This window comes from Toxotes jaculatrix, chromosome 19 (genome assembly GCF_017976425.1).
Source record: "Toxotes jaculatrix isolate fToxJac2 chromosome 19, fToxJac2.pri, whole genome shotgun sequence".
Lineage (NCBI taxonomy): Eukaryota > Metazoa > Chordata > Actinopteri > Toxotidae > Toxotes > Toxotes jaculatrix.
This window is the reverse complement of record NC_054412.1, coordinates 11,455,828-11,473,352: the sequence shown is the minus strand read 5'-3', so window position 1 is coordinate 11,473,352 and position 17,525 is coordinate 11,455,828. Positions and strand designations below refer to the sequence as shown.

The following is a 17,525-nucleotide window of genomic DNA, read 5'->3' as shown; positions in this document are numbered from 1 at the left end:
AGTTTGGCTGGATCACTAATTCAATGTTGGAGAAGCCTACAGTCCAACTACTGGTTTCTTCACTGCACCTGTGAAAGGAGTGTACTTTATTAGATTTACGTTGTGTGGTTATATGAAGGAGACCCATGGGAAACCCATGGGAGTGAAGCTTCTCCATAATGGGAAGGTCATAATGTACAACTTGCATCCTGGCCTCATGACAAACTTCATGCCCATTTTGAGTACCTGTCTAATGCTGTTATTCTAGAGCTGAGTGTCGGTGATGAGTTGCATTTGGTTCTCCCGGAAGAGGAGACAATCTATGATAATAGCAACAATCACAGCACATTTAGTGGCTACCTGCTTTTCAGTATGTGATGTCAATTCAATACAATTTGGTACATTCAATAAAATGTAAAACAATTGAAAACAAAAATAAACAGTTATTATAAATTGATTTTGTTGCTCAGTCTGCTAAGTCAGTGTAAAATGTTAACCATGTGTTGCAGTTAACAACGTCCTTATGATCACTCAATATGCTTCCTTTATCTCTTGTGCATTCTGAATGTTATTATTATTTTTTTTGTTGTTATTTTATTTTAGTGTGTTTTCCATAACACATGTTCAGGGGATTATTTTAAAGGCTACGTTATGTGCAAAGTTTTGCAGTATAAAATGACATATGACAATAATACTCCCAGGAGCAATATAGGGATACCTGGAGATGATTGTCAGGTCCCAAGTTGTTGTCAAAAACACTTTGTATTTTGTCCAGAAGATGGCAGTCTGATGTTGTTACATGCACAGACAGATGCATTAGGGAATGGCCTGGGGAGAGATTTGCGGAGGGGGGGGCTTTTCTGCAAAGGGCTTGAAGAGATCTTCAGAGTCACATCTTCAGTATAAATAGCTTTTGAAGTTGTTCCCCAAAAAATTAAAAAAAATAAACCAGCTGTATGTGTCTCTCCATAAGCCAAGATATCTGTCCGATACTTACGTGAAGACAGACAGAGAAAGATGTTGGAATGTGCAGTATAAACTGTTGATTGTAGACTACGTACTATTACACTGCACTGGTCAAATCGCCCTCTGACAAACAGTCATGCCAGTATAAAATGATTTGAAGGAACAATGAGGGCAGATGGGAAACATGATGGGATCAGCTGGAACACAATGTGATTTCTGTCCTCCCCTCAGTCTGTGGACCTTTTTCACATCACAGTTTGGGCAGTTGTCCAACAAAACAATTAGCAAGTATGGGAATCCCGGCCCTGCTCTCATACAGACCCCTCCCTCCCTTCACTATCTCTCGTCCTCTCTCGCTCTCTGCAGCTGGCCACAGAAGAGAGACGGCCAAGTTTATTTTCTCCACGGTGGTCCCTTTGGGGTGGCGGCGAGGCCCCTGCCACGCCGCCGCTGATGTATTAGGTGAGGGTCCATGAAGAGATGTCGGTGGGACTCTTTTATTACTACAGTACTCAATCTTATTGTTCTCGTCAAAGGATATTTGGTACTGTCCTTTTTGCATGAAGTGAAGTCAGCCAACCTCACCCCTCCTGCCAGTCACTGAAAAAGCATTAAAGCAAACATCACGCTTTTATTGGAATTACCACATGAACCTGAACAAAAATGTAAATATCTGGTGAAATCTGTGGGCGAAGCACGTGAGATTCTGTCAAAAGGTGAATAAAGCTAGTAAGCAAACTTTGAAGGACAATCTTCCAAAGTCCAGAATGAAATGTCATGTTCAGTTTAAATATAATTGAAATAATAAACATTAACGATTGTCAGGGAATATATATATATATATATATATTAAAGTAACCTTTTTTGTGCTTACCACTGGTGTTGAGATCTTTTAGAAGCAACTCCTCAATTAAAAAAAACAAAACAAACAAAACAACAAAAAAAACCAAAACAAAAAAAAAAAACTACAATAAAACTCCTGCATTCAAAATTTTCTTGAGTTGAAGTGCAGTAATATGATCAGCAAAATGTACTCAAAGCATCCAAAGCAAACACATTTAGGAAGAATGACCCAAATCAGTATTAGGTTATTATATTACTGGAATGTGACTCCTGAGGCACTATTGTAAGCAGCATTTTAATGTTGTTTCACTGCACACCAGTGATCGGGTGTGTAGCTCCCATTTACTGTAATGACCTGAGGGGAACCCACCAAGGATATTTTAGGCATATTCCAGTGTTTCTAAGTGGTTAAATGGAACCACGTTTAGGTTAAAAATATAAACAGATAAATACAGTGTGGTAGAAAATCTCAGAACTTCACATGAGTGAATGAGCAACTAAGTAAACATGACTTTTGTCACGGTGCTTCATTTACACTCTTGAAATACCCAAACAAATGCATTAAGCAGACAAATCTGTGTTTTATTAAAGAATGACCTCTGAATGTAAGTTGAGTTATAAGCAGTTGTAGGCAGGTTTCTGCTTTCTTTGTATTAAACCAGAAAATGCAAAGGAACATTCACACAGGATGGAGGGAGAGAGTGAACAGAGACAACAAAAAGGGGGTAGAAAGGAAAGATTCCGTCAAAAAAAATGCTGATGTACAATGTCCACACTTCTTTAGTAGTATCCTTCTTTACTTTCATCCCAATAAACCACAATGAGAGAGAGAAAGGGAGAGAGAGAGGGAGAGAGGCCGTGTGTCAGACTGCATAAATAACTGTCGGCGTGATGTAAACACTGCGGTCATAACCCGAGCGAATTAAAACAACTGGCCTGGGCGGGATTAAAGCTAAGCGCGCAGTTTTTCTACAACTTTCAAAGATGTCTTAAACGTCTTCTGACAGCGAGCCACACAGCTCGAGTCTGATTGGCTGAACGTTAAATAGTCCATCCAATCATTGAACTCTGAATGTCTCATTTACATGACAACCATCTTTTATTTTCGATGTTGTTTTAGAGATAAACTTACGAAGCCGTGGTATTGTTGTGGTTAAATAAAGATTTGCAGGATGCATGACCTCTCATACTAAAACACTCGAAATTATACCAATTTTCGTAAATTATATCTGCAACTGTTTTAAAGTGTTTAAATTACAAGTGACTTAGGGTCTTTGCAGGCAAAAGTTTGTTTATGTAATGAAAACCACGTCTAGTGTTATCTTTTAGAAACAACAGAGAGAGACTTATCTGCGCTGGCGCTTTGCTGGTGCTCAGGTTCTGCTATTCTGAAGGAGAGGAGTGATGAGAGAGGTTACCAGGTCAAAGCACTGGCCCACACACGCAAATAAAGAAGAACAGTAAGAGGGGAAGAAAATGCATTCAGTACACAAGGAGTAAAAGTGATACAAATATATTTTATATACATGTAATCTGTACAGCCATTCGAGACAGTGGACACGCAACATGTGCACAGCCATCCATCACAATGCAGCAGCAAAAAAGGTCTGCACGAGTTAAAAAAAAATGCATCTGGAGAGTATAAAAAAAAGCAATTGAATGCACACAGTTTATCTTTGAACCAGCAAAGACAACAAATGAGTGACGGAATGCATTTAAATAAAATTGAGCTTGTCTTTACGGGAACGAAGGAGAGAGAGGACACACTCCCTCTGTTATTCCCACTCAAAGTCTGCGGAGATGAAACGTGCCTTTCAGTCACTGTCTTTTATTTTTGTTTGTTTGTTTCTTTTTCATGGAAAACCATTGTTCCCTTGAAAACGTGTCCGTTTGGGTGCATCAAGACGCCGTTGTACCACATAACCGCGTTGTGTTGAGCATCTCCTTCAACTCGTTCTCCGGTTTACCTGCGACCATGAAGGGCCAAGTCTGCGGAGGACAAAATAACCAATTAGGCCAAAAAGCTTCTTAGAACAAACAAAACAATTAAACCATTGATTCAACTGAGATATAAAAAAAAATCAGACCAATTATGTGTCATTGAATCACTTTGTCATAAGACAGCTTTTTATGGCCAGCCATTCATAATGGGGGTTAGGGTTGGGATTATGAGATTTGCGCGTAGGACACACCGTCTCTGCGCAGTATAAATCAGCAGAGACTAAATGGTGAGAAATGATGAGCAAAAGACAAATAACGCGTAGTGATAACACGTGAAATGATTTAATTTTATGCCATTTGGTGACACCAAGCTGCTTCATGCACTTTATTTAAAAATGAAGTTCTGCCTCAGTAGTATAAACATTCTGATCTGTAATGTACCTATAATCTTATTATACGATTTAAAATGTTTCTGAATGGGTTAATAGTGAGTTTCATTTTTTGTCACCTATAAAACATCCCAAAAGGTTATTTGGATTTCTGCTTTGATATTTTAGATTTTGCTGAATTAATGGAGCTATTTTCAAACATTTAATCCTTTAATGGCCTAATTCTGTCCAGCATCAGGTACAATAATTTGAAATTACTGTGGCTGTGATAAATTAGAGGCCTATATTTCTAAGTCTGTGAATTGATCTTGCATATTTTATCATGCAAGTCGGAGGTTTTGGCAAGTTAGTGTGCATAAATCAGTCAGCATGAAGAGAAAATTGTCCATTTTTATTTATTTTTTCCCATTTTTCTGCACCTGCTTGACGTGGCCATCGCCCACATTTGTCACTTTGGTGATGTAGCACATGGGGCCTTGTGTGGCGGTTGTAGGCCAGATTCAAATTATGATAACTTTCAAGTTAAATTTACTTATTAAATAAAAATTGAAGCAAGTGAATACAGTGAGGAAAACAAGCCTCGCTTGTGTTCTAGTTTGATAATTCAAATACTCTTCTTTATTGCCCTATATTATTAAAATCTAAAATCGACAAATTTTCTTAATTTAAAAACGTTTGTCTCATAAACTTTAAGATGTTTTTTTTCTCCACTGATTCTAAAGATCTCACCAGGTTAACAGGGTGGATATATCCGTTTTCATATTTGTCGTTGGCCAGTATCTGCCGGAGGTGCGCAATGTAGCTGGAGGCCAGGCGCAGCGTGTCCAGTTTGGAGAGCTTGGTGTCCGGTGGTACCCAGGGTAAAGAGGTCTTCAGCCGAGAAAAGGCTTTGGACAGGACGCGCATCCTGGCTCTCTCCCGAGCATTCGCTGCGTTCCTCTGCACCTGCTTGCCCTCCTGCTGTGCCACACCCTTGGGTGCTGTCTTCCGGGACGCTGTCTTCCTCTTCTTACCCGGCGCGTCTCTCCGGTCGTCGTTCGCGAAGGGGCCCTCGCAGTTGGAGCTCTCCTCTGTGCTCTCGTTGGAGTCTTTACCGGAGGAGCCAAACTTCAGGATGCCGTCCAGGAGCTCGTCGTCGACATCGCTGAGAGACCCGGTGGACATGGTGAACTGTCTCCGACTGGAGCGAGCTCAAAACATTGGGAGCAGGAAGCTTAGGCTGGATAGGAATGTACAGGATGGGCAATTCTGCGCCTGGGTGATGTGTTCATGAACTGCTAACTGTGCGTGGACAGAGCAGAAAGGAACACACTTTTTATCTCCATGACCAGAGAGGGCGTTACCTCATGCTGGGAGGAGACACTGGTACTGATCTCACTTGCTGGTTCCCAAAGGTTTCCAGGACCCCAAGGGACCCTGGATAGATCTCCAGCAAATTACAGAGCATATATTTTATTTTAAACACAATTTATCTCTTTTATGATTCACTCTCTTCACTCTATTAGAGAATGAATAATGTTGAAGAGATAACATGGGTTGGTCACTGTTATCACTGGTCCTGAACTTTACTTTTACTTTTTTAGGAGGTTTGTGAATGACCTACCTGTTATTATTATTATTATTATTATTATTGTTGTTGTTGTTGTTGTTGTTGTTGTTAAAAACTAATAATGATGATGATAATAATAAACTAGCGGCTGTGCCTGCTTTCACTTCCATTTGATTTACATGTTAGCCTTTAAAAATCAGAAAGAATGACATTCAACAGATCCCACACACGAAAAAGTAAAATTACTATAGAGTTCAAAATAAAATTAATGTTAAAAATTCTTTGTGTATCATCTTGTTTGTGTAATTGGCACAAGTCTATTTATTATTATGATCCAGAAATTAGGTTTAAAAACTTCTGATATTTTGTTTTCATTATGCTATTTTTAATAGGTTCTGTTACTCCTCAAATTCAAAGTTGTACCTATAAAATATTGTAGTACACTATCTATTTTTCCTATGCAATATATCAATGGATTCTTACACACTAATATTTTAGACTTGATCATGATCAGATATCAGAGTATTCGGTATTTAGCCTGTTCCGCTCACAGGGCCCATGTAACTTTCAGCACATCTTGCCAGTTAACAGGATAAAGTGCAAGGACAGGGGGGGTGTCATGTCTCAAATGGCAAACTGGCGCCTCGGTCCCCTCTGATGTAATGGATACCCCGGCACCCACAATCCCCTGTTTGGCCTTCCACATCATTCCACACCGATGCTCCATGAACTGGTCCACTCAGGGCCACGTCCAAACAACAAAGTCTCTGGAGCTGCTTTAAGAAGGAACAGGCTGAGGTGCAGCAGGAGAACACCGTTCATAGTCTTGTGCATCTTGTTCACCTCCTTTGTGTATATGTTAATCCTAGTGAGTGATGCTGAGGGACTGAAACGCATAGTGTGATTTTGAGTGACTTGAACCTGCAGATTTTTTTCTCGCTGGGATTCAGGATTAAGTGTGTGTGTGTGTGTGTGTGTGTGTGTGTGTGTGTGTGTGTGTAAGAATACAATGCCTTTGCCTCTACAGCTGAAACGTGTGCATGGATAAGAGGTGTGTCTCTTGAGAGCTGACCTTTAACCCCTTTGCTTCCGGTGTCACAGTGCGTCTAAACAGGCACCACAGCTACATTTTGTCCACTAGAATGACACAGTGAAATATACTGCAGTGTTTTGTGGAGCTGCATTACTTCATGTGGAAAGGTTTACAGTTTTGACAAGAACAGAGGAACAGATATTACAAATCTGAAAGAACAAGACATTCTGGTAAGAAGTTCACATGCTTGAGCTGCAAGGGGGAAAGACATCATTACACAGAGCAGTCAGAAAGAGAGAAAGAAAGAGATAGGTGCGGGGATGGAGGGAGAGAAAAGAGAGGAAGGAGGGACTTAAATCTCCTGGGTGGGCTGGAAATCAAAGCACTTAGTGGAAAAGTAATAATAGAGTCTGCTAGATTGATGATCACCTCTGAGATACATGGATCCACCAGAGAGTAACAGAGAGAGTGAGGGAGAGGGAGATGAACTAAAATAGCTCATGAAAAAGTCCTCTCCCCTGCACATCGATAAAACACAGACACTGATGTAACACTGCCGTAACTGTTAACTGTTATTTGTATTTGTACAGACTTTAATTCTCATGATAAAAATTCATATTTCAGTGATCCTTACTATGTCGAGCCCATTCAGTCATCAGGAGTATTTTGTGACGTGAATGATAAAACAATGTAGGGTAAGCATCAAGGAGACCTTTCCGGTGACTGTTTTTCCCTCTTAGAGTGTGGGTCACACACACACAGTGACATGAGGCAACAGGTGGAGAAGGTGGGGGGGGGGGGGGGTGGAGAGAGAAACAAGAGGGGACCCTGGCAGTTATGGAGGGACATTCTGCTAATTAGCCGGTTTGGGGTCAAAGGTTAGGCTGGCTGTGTGATGTCACCATGAAGGGATGGGTTCCAGATGTTGCTTGCAGGGCCACCGACGGGGACACCTGATTCCTCGGACCATTATCACTTCTCATGCACACTAACACCTTTGTTAAATGTAACTACCGTCTGAAAATTTTTTGCGGATGAAAAAAAAAAAAGATGAGCTCTTTGTAACAACTACGACACTGGTGATTTTTAATGAGAAATCTGTAAATTTATCCTTGAAGTTGTTTTGACTTACTGGGTCAAAATTGGTTTCTGCAGCGACAGTGCCCCCTCTGCTAGTGCTCTCAAGAGGCTGTCCAATTTATAATGTCAGTAGTGGTAATTTGTTTGGTATAATATGTGTGAGTGTCACCAAGAACAGCTTGTAATATTGCTTCGGGTTCAACACAATTATCACAACACGGTGTGGTCACAGGGTAACACTACAGGGCTACCTGTTGCTGTTCAGTCTGGTCATTTGCTATCATCACAGCTAAGCCCACATAAAAGAGAGACAGCTAAATCCAGCCAGAACCCTTGCTTTCTATAATATAGGGTGAACCCAACACTGAGTGTGGAAGAGCTGCCAATGACAAAGCCCCCGGGAACACTGTTCGCCTGTGAGGCGGTTTTTGCATTGTGGCCACCCTCCGTATTGCAACTTCTGGCAGCATCACATGACATACGCCGGCTGATAAAATGATTAGGATACATATTTTGGCGTGTGAGTCCTGTGAGCCCACAGCATCCAGTTCTCCGTAGTACATCCATGCTGAAATGACTTAGAAAGTGTTATAATAACAAAGGTGACGTTTAATGGGAATACATGCTGGAAAAATGTGCACAACAGCTGCAGTATCATTGTAGTTTCCTTACAGGAAAAGTGGGGAGAATTTCCGATTTCAGCTTGATCATAAAATGTAAAAAAAGAGTCTGCATATTACATTATTGTGGGATTGTGGGAGGGAATGTTTGTTTGATTTAACATAATTAAAAACATGAAAAGGATGTTTTTAATGCTTAGAGCTACTGTGTCTTCACTGTGACATTGGGTTATCAAAAGTGCTCTCCAACGAACGACATTTTATTTGGTCACAGAGAAAAATATTAAATTTGACCTTTATTCAATCAGCTTTGTTCACAAAGCCAGGCCTCACTTTCATGATTACACTTTTTCTCATCTTCTTTCCTCACCCACTTTTTTCCAACCTTGGGATTGTTTGCTGAAAAAGGCAAAGAAACTTAAGGACAATACATTACACTGTAGAACAACTGACAAATGTGAGAGAAAGTGAGCGCAAGATGAAGCAAAATACCGTTTTATTTACTGGAAAAACATTCCACATGCATTTTTTGTGACTCAAAAAATGAATCGAAAAACAAACCAAAAAAAAAAAAAAGAAAGAAGTTGCTTGGTTGCTGTACAAAAACAGAATGAGAAACTGTAATCTTGGAGTGAGGCTTAGGGTGAGAAAAACATCATCCATCTATGTCTAAGCACGCCAGTTCCCTGTCCCTTATCACAGCCATACTCCCCCAACACACACACACACACACATGCGTGCACTCACACACATGCACAAATTGCTTTTCACCTCAGTTCAAGTACCTCTAAAAAAAGAAGTACAATCAAAGCAAAATAACTAAAAGCGAGGTTGCAGAAAGTGCAAAGATGCAGCAGGGAGTGGAGAAAGTCATCGCAAAAGGATGTGGCAGACAAACCCAGCAATAAGAGAGAATTATGAACATGTTTATGGGAGTGGAAATATCATATTATATTTCAAAAAGACTACAATCCTTTGATATTCTGTGACAGGAACATCCGGGGGGAGGCAAACAGTGATTCTCCAGAATAAGACTGATATTCTGTCAAAAGTGTAGGTTAATGACCTGGAAGCCTTGTCCTTACAGTGCGAGGGAGTTGGAGTGTATTGGTCTCTGGAATGTGCACACACACAAGCGCTTTTCTGTATTAAGTGTGTGCATCTGTGTTAAATGTATTGGGTTTCACAACGTGATTGACGGATGGATATGGATGTTGTGGAATGTATGAAATTGTGTGATATCTTGGTGAATGGTGGAATCTGTAAAATCTCCATGCAGGACTTGCTAAACGGTCTTCCCTTCCATCACCTTATCGACTAACCAGACGACAGGACTGCAAAATTTTTTTTTTACAAGATCAAATCTGGAATGGCGTTAATGTGCTCAAAGAAGTTGTCTTGTACTGGATGAAGGGTGTTTTCACACTCATACCCGTACACACTAAGTCCTCTACCTTGCTGCTTGCATGCAAAAACGTGCATCCACACTAGTGTAAGAGTCAGTTATCAGGTATGAAAATGAAAAGCCAAATGTGACGCATTTTCAGATTTAGCCAGATGAGTGTGGACAGTCTTATGCTGCTATTCCTCTTCCTCTGAGTCAGTTGCCATACAACTTGTTGTTAAATACAAAAGAAGGAAATAAGTCATACTAAAACCAGACAAATGGAGGCCAATAACAAATCTACCTTGGGAATGAAGGCGAGTGAGGAACAGACCCAAGTAAAGACTATGGAGAAAACAACAAATTTTCATGGAGAGATATATACAGCGTCTTGTTCTCAGTTTGTTGCTGAAATGTTCATCAGGCACTGCTGTTTTGATGGTTCTACCCAGAATACACAGACACACACTTAAGTTGTGTTAGCTTGAAGCTGAATTGGCTGAGCGCCCAAAGTGTCCTGTCGGAAGTAAGTGAGACGTGATGCAGCTGCAGTTTGAGTGTGCTTGTGTGTGCGTGTGTTCTACTACAGTATGTGGCACTTTTTTTAACCTCTGCTGCAACCTCTGGTCTAACTTGTGGCCTGGTGATCGGATACACAGATAAAAGCAGAATGTGCGTGTGCGTGTGTGTGTGTCTGTGTGTGTGTGTGGCTTCACGTTGCAGGACCGGGCAGTAGGGCAGTATAGGACAGAGCTGGGTTTCAGAGTCAGAGGTCTGGTCTCTGTCATTGTGATTGAGGCTACAATTTATAAACAGAGAGAGGGAAAGGGACACTGCTCGCTGTTTTCTATCCCACACAGTGGTACCATTTGGATGTGTGAGTACTGCTTGTGTGTGGTTTGATCCTCCAACAGGCCAGAACTCCCAGCACCCTACTAAATCCTTTACAGCAGCCACCCCCCCCCCCCCCCCCCCCCTTCCTCTCCTTCACCCAGATTTGCCCCCCACCTCCACTGTCCCTGTGTTGTTGCTGGATGTCTGGTCAGTTCAGTCCAGCCAAAACAAACAGAGTCAAAACAGTTGAAATATTTTTTTCAGCTGTTTAGCTATTTATTGAAGCAGCAGCCACACATATAATGATGTTTAAACATGTTTTCAAAGTGACATTCAGCTTTAAGTCAACACGGCTAAGGTTAAATTGACTCTTAAGTGTCACACAAACATGAGTAAAGCCCACCACTACTAATGTTAAATACATCAATTCAGTTTATTAATAAATTCATTTTCACCCTCATTTATACTGTTTGCTCCAGTTTCACTGTCTTTCACACGTGGAGCCTTGTGTACACATGACAGTGAAAGAATAAGTACAGTTAAAATGACAAAATGTTTAAATGTTTTCACCATTTTTAACTCTTGTGTTTAGCTGACGCTGGCTTCACCTCCTCATTGTTGGCAGTTCTTCAGACCCTAATGCTGTGTGCAAAGATAATGGTTATTGCAAACCAATTCAACCAAATGTTTTTCCTTTAAATGTTTTTACGCCCTGACCTTATCTACAGTGTTGAAGTAGTAACCTTTCTCACTGTCAGAGCATGTGAAAACCCATTGTATTTAACCATGTTGAGAAGTAATGCATCATTTTCTGTAGTAAACTTTTTGAACATGCCAAAATTATTATTAAGGTGAATATTACAAAATTATGAAGGATCATGTGTTTTTGAGATGTTAATGATGACCTGGGCTCTCTGGGTCCCCAAACAGAACTTTAGCATTAAAAGGAAAAATTTGAATCTAAGTTTTAAACTAAAATTAGCTGCCTTATACTCAAGGTTTTATGAAAAATGTTTGCCACGTTTGTTCTCAGCACACCTTTACAGGCTTAGGGTGAATACTCCTCTTCAATATTATGTTTGAGATTTTAGATTGAAATGTGGAATGCTTGGATCACGGAGGTTTAAGTATGTCCAAAGTACAGCTTGTTGAGGATAAAATCATTTTATATCCTTGTACCGGTCTAATCTCTGACTGATCTCTGTAAATAAAGGCAGATATAATGTCGGGATTATCATTACACACACCTAATTAGCGGTGTAATGCTGGACCGTCGCTGATATTATTCACACCTGATTAGTCAGGCTGTTGTTAACATGGAGAGCGATGATGGAGAGGGATGGTAAACAGTGCTGTGTTCATATTGGCTAGATCAGGTTCTATGCTTTGATCTTCTTCCTCCTCATTACTCAGGGAGGAACGACAGGTGTGTGAGTGCGTGTGTGTGTGTTTGAGTGTGTCTGTTTATACATGTGGAAATTTTTGTAATATGTTAAACAAGGTGCACAAATTCCTAACTTGTTACCAACGGGGGAAATGTGTTTATTGAGTCGACTGCATTATATTTATTATCAACATTTTTACTCCTTGCAGATGTTTGAAGTGCAGCATCTTTATTTTATTTTGAAAAATGAACCCAAGCCCCCCCGGCAGATGAAATGATCTCACCACATCATATCTCCTCTGTCTCAGAGGTCTGGTTAGCTCATGGTTTCACACTCACAAACTGGCCACTGATACAGTCAGACACTCACACTGATTATCTATGACTTTCAGTGGCATTTGGTGGTAGTTACTGTAGCTTATGGTGCAGAGGCAGACAGACAGAGTATTATCTGACCCCAGGAAGAGAGATAGGAGCAGTCCCCAAAGACACCCCACAATCAGACCAGTGAAACACACCCAAGCTCCACTGTGGGTACATTGTGTGTTTTTACGTTCATGTATTTCTTTGCTTGTGCTTCTGAGGAGGAGGGTCAGCCTGCTCATGTCTTCATGAACAAACTCCAGGCTTGAGTAAGATACACCCACGTAAGCTGCCGATATCTCTGGATAAACCATCCAGAAATGCTGATATCCGGGGACGTGTTGACTGCCCCAAAACGCAGGAAAACCTCTGCCTTCCTGGGCGAAGACATTACGCATATCCCCCTTCCTCCCTGGCTGCTTCCATCCAGTCCCACAATCTCCCTCCAGGTCCCACAGGGAACAATCGCCCCCACCAGATCGAGGATTGAGGCTCCTCCTGGGCTACTCCATTGATACTCCCCCCACTCTAGGAGTGGGTCTGATGCACAGGGAGGGAACTTGTACAAACACTGCACTTTTGACTTATGTGTACAATCCCTTACACACACCCTCACACTACTAACATACTGTACACACACAGAAAGGCAGGCAGAGAATATACAACAACAAATCTCCTACACTTGTAATATAAACATGAAAAGCCATTGGTTTTATTTATGACAGAAAAATAGGATTGTAGAGAAGGAACGTTGAAAGAAAGACAAAGGAACGAATGGGAAATTATGAAATAGACCACTGAATAAATATGTGTGTGTGTGTGTGTGTGTGTGACTGTGCTTTAAGATAACTGACTTTAGCAGCACCTTCCCACATCTCATCTCAGCCTAATCTGTGTTTGCACCAGTGTGTATCAGGTCTCCCATGAGACACAGACATAATGCTACCGGAGGTGAACAGGAGATGACAAAGAGGTGAGATGTCAGTTGTGATAAAAGTGCCCCTCACACACACACACACACACACACACACACACACACACACACACACACACACACACACACACACACACACACACACACACACACACACACACACACACACAATCTAACATTAAATCTCAAGAGACCTCTGAGATCCTCTGAGCCCCAAGTCCCAAGGCAGGAAGCAGACAAGTGTGTGTGTGAATTAGCTCATTAGTAGGTGCACGTGTTTGTTTGTTTGTGCATGTGTGTGTGTGTGTGTGTAGATATGTGTGACCCAGCTCCGGTGCAGCTAACAGACAGGTCTACTTAGTAGCAGAAGACAGACACAACAGCACCTCACCTTTACGCTGTAATCACAAACAGATGTCTGCTGACCTCTTTGCTAAATGCTGGCTGCAGCATTTAATTATCGGATTTTCATCTTAAACACTGAGTGCAAGTGTGTGTTTGTGCATATTTCTTTGATGACACCACTGCTGGAAGTTATAAGAAAACTCAGAACAAAAATATCTGCTCAACATTGTTGCCAGATAAACTGACATTTTAAAATCTCAGCAAGCCGTTTCCTATCAGTACTTTAAGAGTTTCTCGTGAAACACTGTAGATCCATTCAGAAAAAAAATAATGCTGTAATAGTTCCATGTATCATTTCTTTTGGTGCCATTGTTCTGTCTAAACAGATGACAAGACTTCATATTTCCTGTGTTAGCTGTGAAACTGCATTGTGGAAAATTTAATAATTAAACTACTTGTGCATAGTGTAAGGGCATTCCCCACAAGTCACCATTGTTCAGCCCTAACATTCAGAAAGATATCCAGAGAGATTACCATCCATATCCACTGTAAAAGAGACATGGGTACCTTACTGTACAAACCATAGTCAAATGCAATAGATATGCAATGCATTTTAAATTTTGCATCTTTCACCTGTTCTCAGCAGGAATTATGCACATTCTCTCATCCACTCTAGGTGTAAAACAGTAAATTTGGACATAAGATATTGACAAGTAAAGCAAAATATAACCACTTTCATGAATGTATTTGTGAAGGAAACTGAGAAAGAATCCAACACTTATGATTTGCAGCAAAAATTGTGAGGAACACAGGAAAATCCCCAGTTGAGTGTAATAGAAGTTGTTGAGTCCACTTATGGCAAGGTCTGTACAAAAATGTGATTTTTATTTCAGACAGACTTTTATTTTACTCTTGCTGCTCTGCACCTTTGATATTTTCTGGTTCAACGTGTCGTATTCCAAAGAAGTGCTGTTGCTTCTGAAACACACACATGTTAAGACAGTTTATATTTATGTACATGTATATGGGTTTTTCTTTTTCTTGATCATCCTCTCACTCTCTTTCTTAGACACATGCACACATGGTTACGCAAAAGGTCTCTGTCCCTGTGGTGTCTCAGCTGTTGTCCAGCTGTTTGATGTGTATTTACTTTTTGGCTTATTTATTTGACAGCAGCAACTGCATCTTAAGAGGTGAGAAGTGTGTGTGTGTGTGTGTGTGTGTGTGTGTGTGTGTGTGTGTGTGTGTGTGTGTGTGTGTGTGTGTGTGTGTGTGTGTGTGTGTGTGTGTGTGTGTGTGTGTGTGTGTGTGTGTGTGTCTGTGTGAATTCTGTCTACATGGGAATTTAGGGATTCAGATTAGTCAGCTAACAAGGAAGAAGTTAGCCTACTATGTGTCAGAGGCTCTTATCATCATTATTGTTGTTCCCGTCATCACCATCACAATCAGTATAACCATTATCTTCCTTAATTGTTGACATTTGAAGGCATTCGTTATTGGGTATTGTTAGTTTGATTGTTGTCCAAGTGCAAAAAACTTAGAATCCTTATTTTTTTTATCATACTTGCCACCATGGTGGGACACATTTCAAGCTTAGATCTGTGAGGAGTTTTCAGAAAGAGAAACAGAATAGTCTGACATCTTATGAAATGCACTCATTCACTTTCTTTCTGAGAATAAACAGCTTGTTAGATTAGCTAAGAGCAGGAAAACTTTATTGTAAGACTCCTGGAAGTCACATCACTGAGCCAGGAAACACTGCTCCCTGTAAATAACATGCACTGTTGTAGAAAAGCTTAAAAGTTCTGACCATTGAAGGAACAGAGAGAAGTAGGGCATCCATAATGGAAGAAGCCATTGCATTAGCTGGTTTAAAATAAAGGGCATAACTCGAGGCCGCAGGGCTTTCCCAGGACTGATGATACCTCCCTCAGTCTTTCCTGCTTTTTAACGACACACTGATTCTTTTTGGTTTGGGTAAAAAACACAGAGCAGATCCATCAGCGAAATGGTGGTCCTTATCTATCTCTTTCCCCCTGGATGCTAATTAAAGATAATAAACCTTGCAGATCATTTCTCTGCTGCTCCGAACTCACCGTCACCTCTGCTCTCCTTGCACACACACACACACGGTCAGCTGGGGCGAGAGCTGTCTCACACACACATGCGTCTCAGCATATGGTGGCTGGCTTTTCCTGAGGTGGCAGGTGTGTGTAAATTCGGCTTGTGTCTCTGTACTTAGAGAGTTTGCATAGGCAACACACTGAAATGCATGTTTAAATAAGCACTGAATGATAAAAATAGTGCCAAAGGCTTTTAAATACACGTAGAGCTACATCTTTCAAACATGTGCCTACACACACACACACACAGATTCATTTTTTCTGTATGTCTAAGATTAAACTGCTCGTTTATCTTCAGTCCACGCCTTAAACACAGGTGTTTGGAGAGTTTACAGATGAGACTCTGATGCCAGACATCATGATATCATGTAACTATGTTCAAGTCTTCACTCTTCCTCTCTCTTTCACACACACACAATTGTTTCCCACAGAAAATTCCCATCTGATTCACTTATCACAAACACGCAGACTCTCTCTCTCAGTCAATACACAGATATTTATTTAGCTCAGAGACAGAGAGTCTCATGAGCAGACTGGCCTTAAGATTTTTATTGAGCAAGAAGATAAAAAGGCCGGTTCTGCTCTGTGTCCATTAGGGCTAAAATGGCCAGAAGAGCGTCTGATGAAATGGAATAAACTGTTGTGGTTATCTTCCCTGGCTGCTGCAGCGGAGGAGAGCCAGAGAGAATGAGAGAGACGGCATACTCACAAAACCACACATTACTACACAGATGCAAAATCATTCCCACACACACACACATGCACACAAATCCACCCCTCCTTGGTATTGCCCAGGTCTGTATTTATCCTTAACCATAACAGAGCAGGAAGATAATGGCTGATGGGACCGTCGTAAAAATAACCTGGCACAGGTCTGTTTGGATTAACCTCCTCTACTTCACCCCTTCTCCATCCCTCCATCATGTTTTATTACTCTCTTTTTTCCTACCATTAATGTCATCTCTATCTGTCTATCTATCTATCTATCTATTTATCTATCTATCTATCTATCTATCTATCTATCTATCTGTCTATCTGTCTATCTGTCTATCTATCTATCTATCATGAAGAAATTCACAGTACAAAAGGGAAAAACAGACTTGGATTACACCATAATTTCCATGAATAACACATTCTTTTCTTGCTCTATTACTAATATGTTGCGTATTTATTTTGGAAGAGCATGAACAGTCTTATCAACAAAAAAGCAACAGGGGCTGCTTATTTTTCCTCCAAACTAACCTCTTTGTTTGAGCAAGATATGAAATACTTGTCCAAATATGTTAAAAACTGTATCTGAGGGGGAAAAAAACAAGACAAACAGAGAACAAAGACACAGCATATATCATAACAAGCACTTCCCATCTGGGGAGGGGGTTGAACTCACAGACATGCACCCACACATAGTGGGTGTATCTCCACAAGTCCAATATTCACTCTCCTTTTTTCTCTTTTTTGGTCTCCACTGACTCCTGAGGGAAAAAAAAATCTGGCTCTGTAGCTGCTAAATGCTCCACTATGTTCACCAGCTAGTCACTAACTTTATCTGTCTGCTATTCACTGCTTGGCAGGAAGAGTGAACCAAATAAGTTTACGAAAGCAGATGGAACAAAATTGTTTGAAACCCAAAACAAAGACCTGAAAGACACCAAAATATCATTCCCCTAACAGCTGAGGGGAACTGCAGTCTCTGAGTGTTTGTTTTTATGAGTGACCCGTTTCACATCCAATTAGTTGTGTGATCTATTGTTAACATTA

At 40.7% G+C, this 17,525-nt stretch overlaps 1 protein-coding gene across 1 annotated transcript; it reads right to left on the bottom strand.

The window, feature by feature from the left end:
* Positions 1-2,368: 2,368 nt before the first annotated feature.
* tcf21 (transcription factor 21) lies at positions 2,369-5,436 on the bottom strand. The gene is made up of 2 exons (XM_041064588.1): positions 4,848-5,436; positions 2,369-3,777 (listed from the first exon to the last, which is right to left on the bottom strand). Exons 1-2 carry the CDS (start codon positions 5,280-5,282, stop codon positions 3,688-3,690), a joined length of 525 nt encoding a protein of 174 aa, XP_040920522.1. The 5' UTR covers positions 5,283-5,436; the 3' UTR covers positions 2,369-3,687.
* Positions 5,437-17,525: the final 12,089 nt, after the last annotated feature.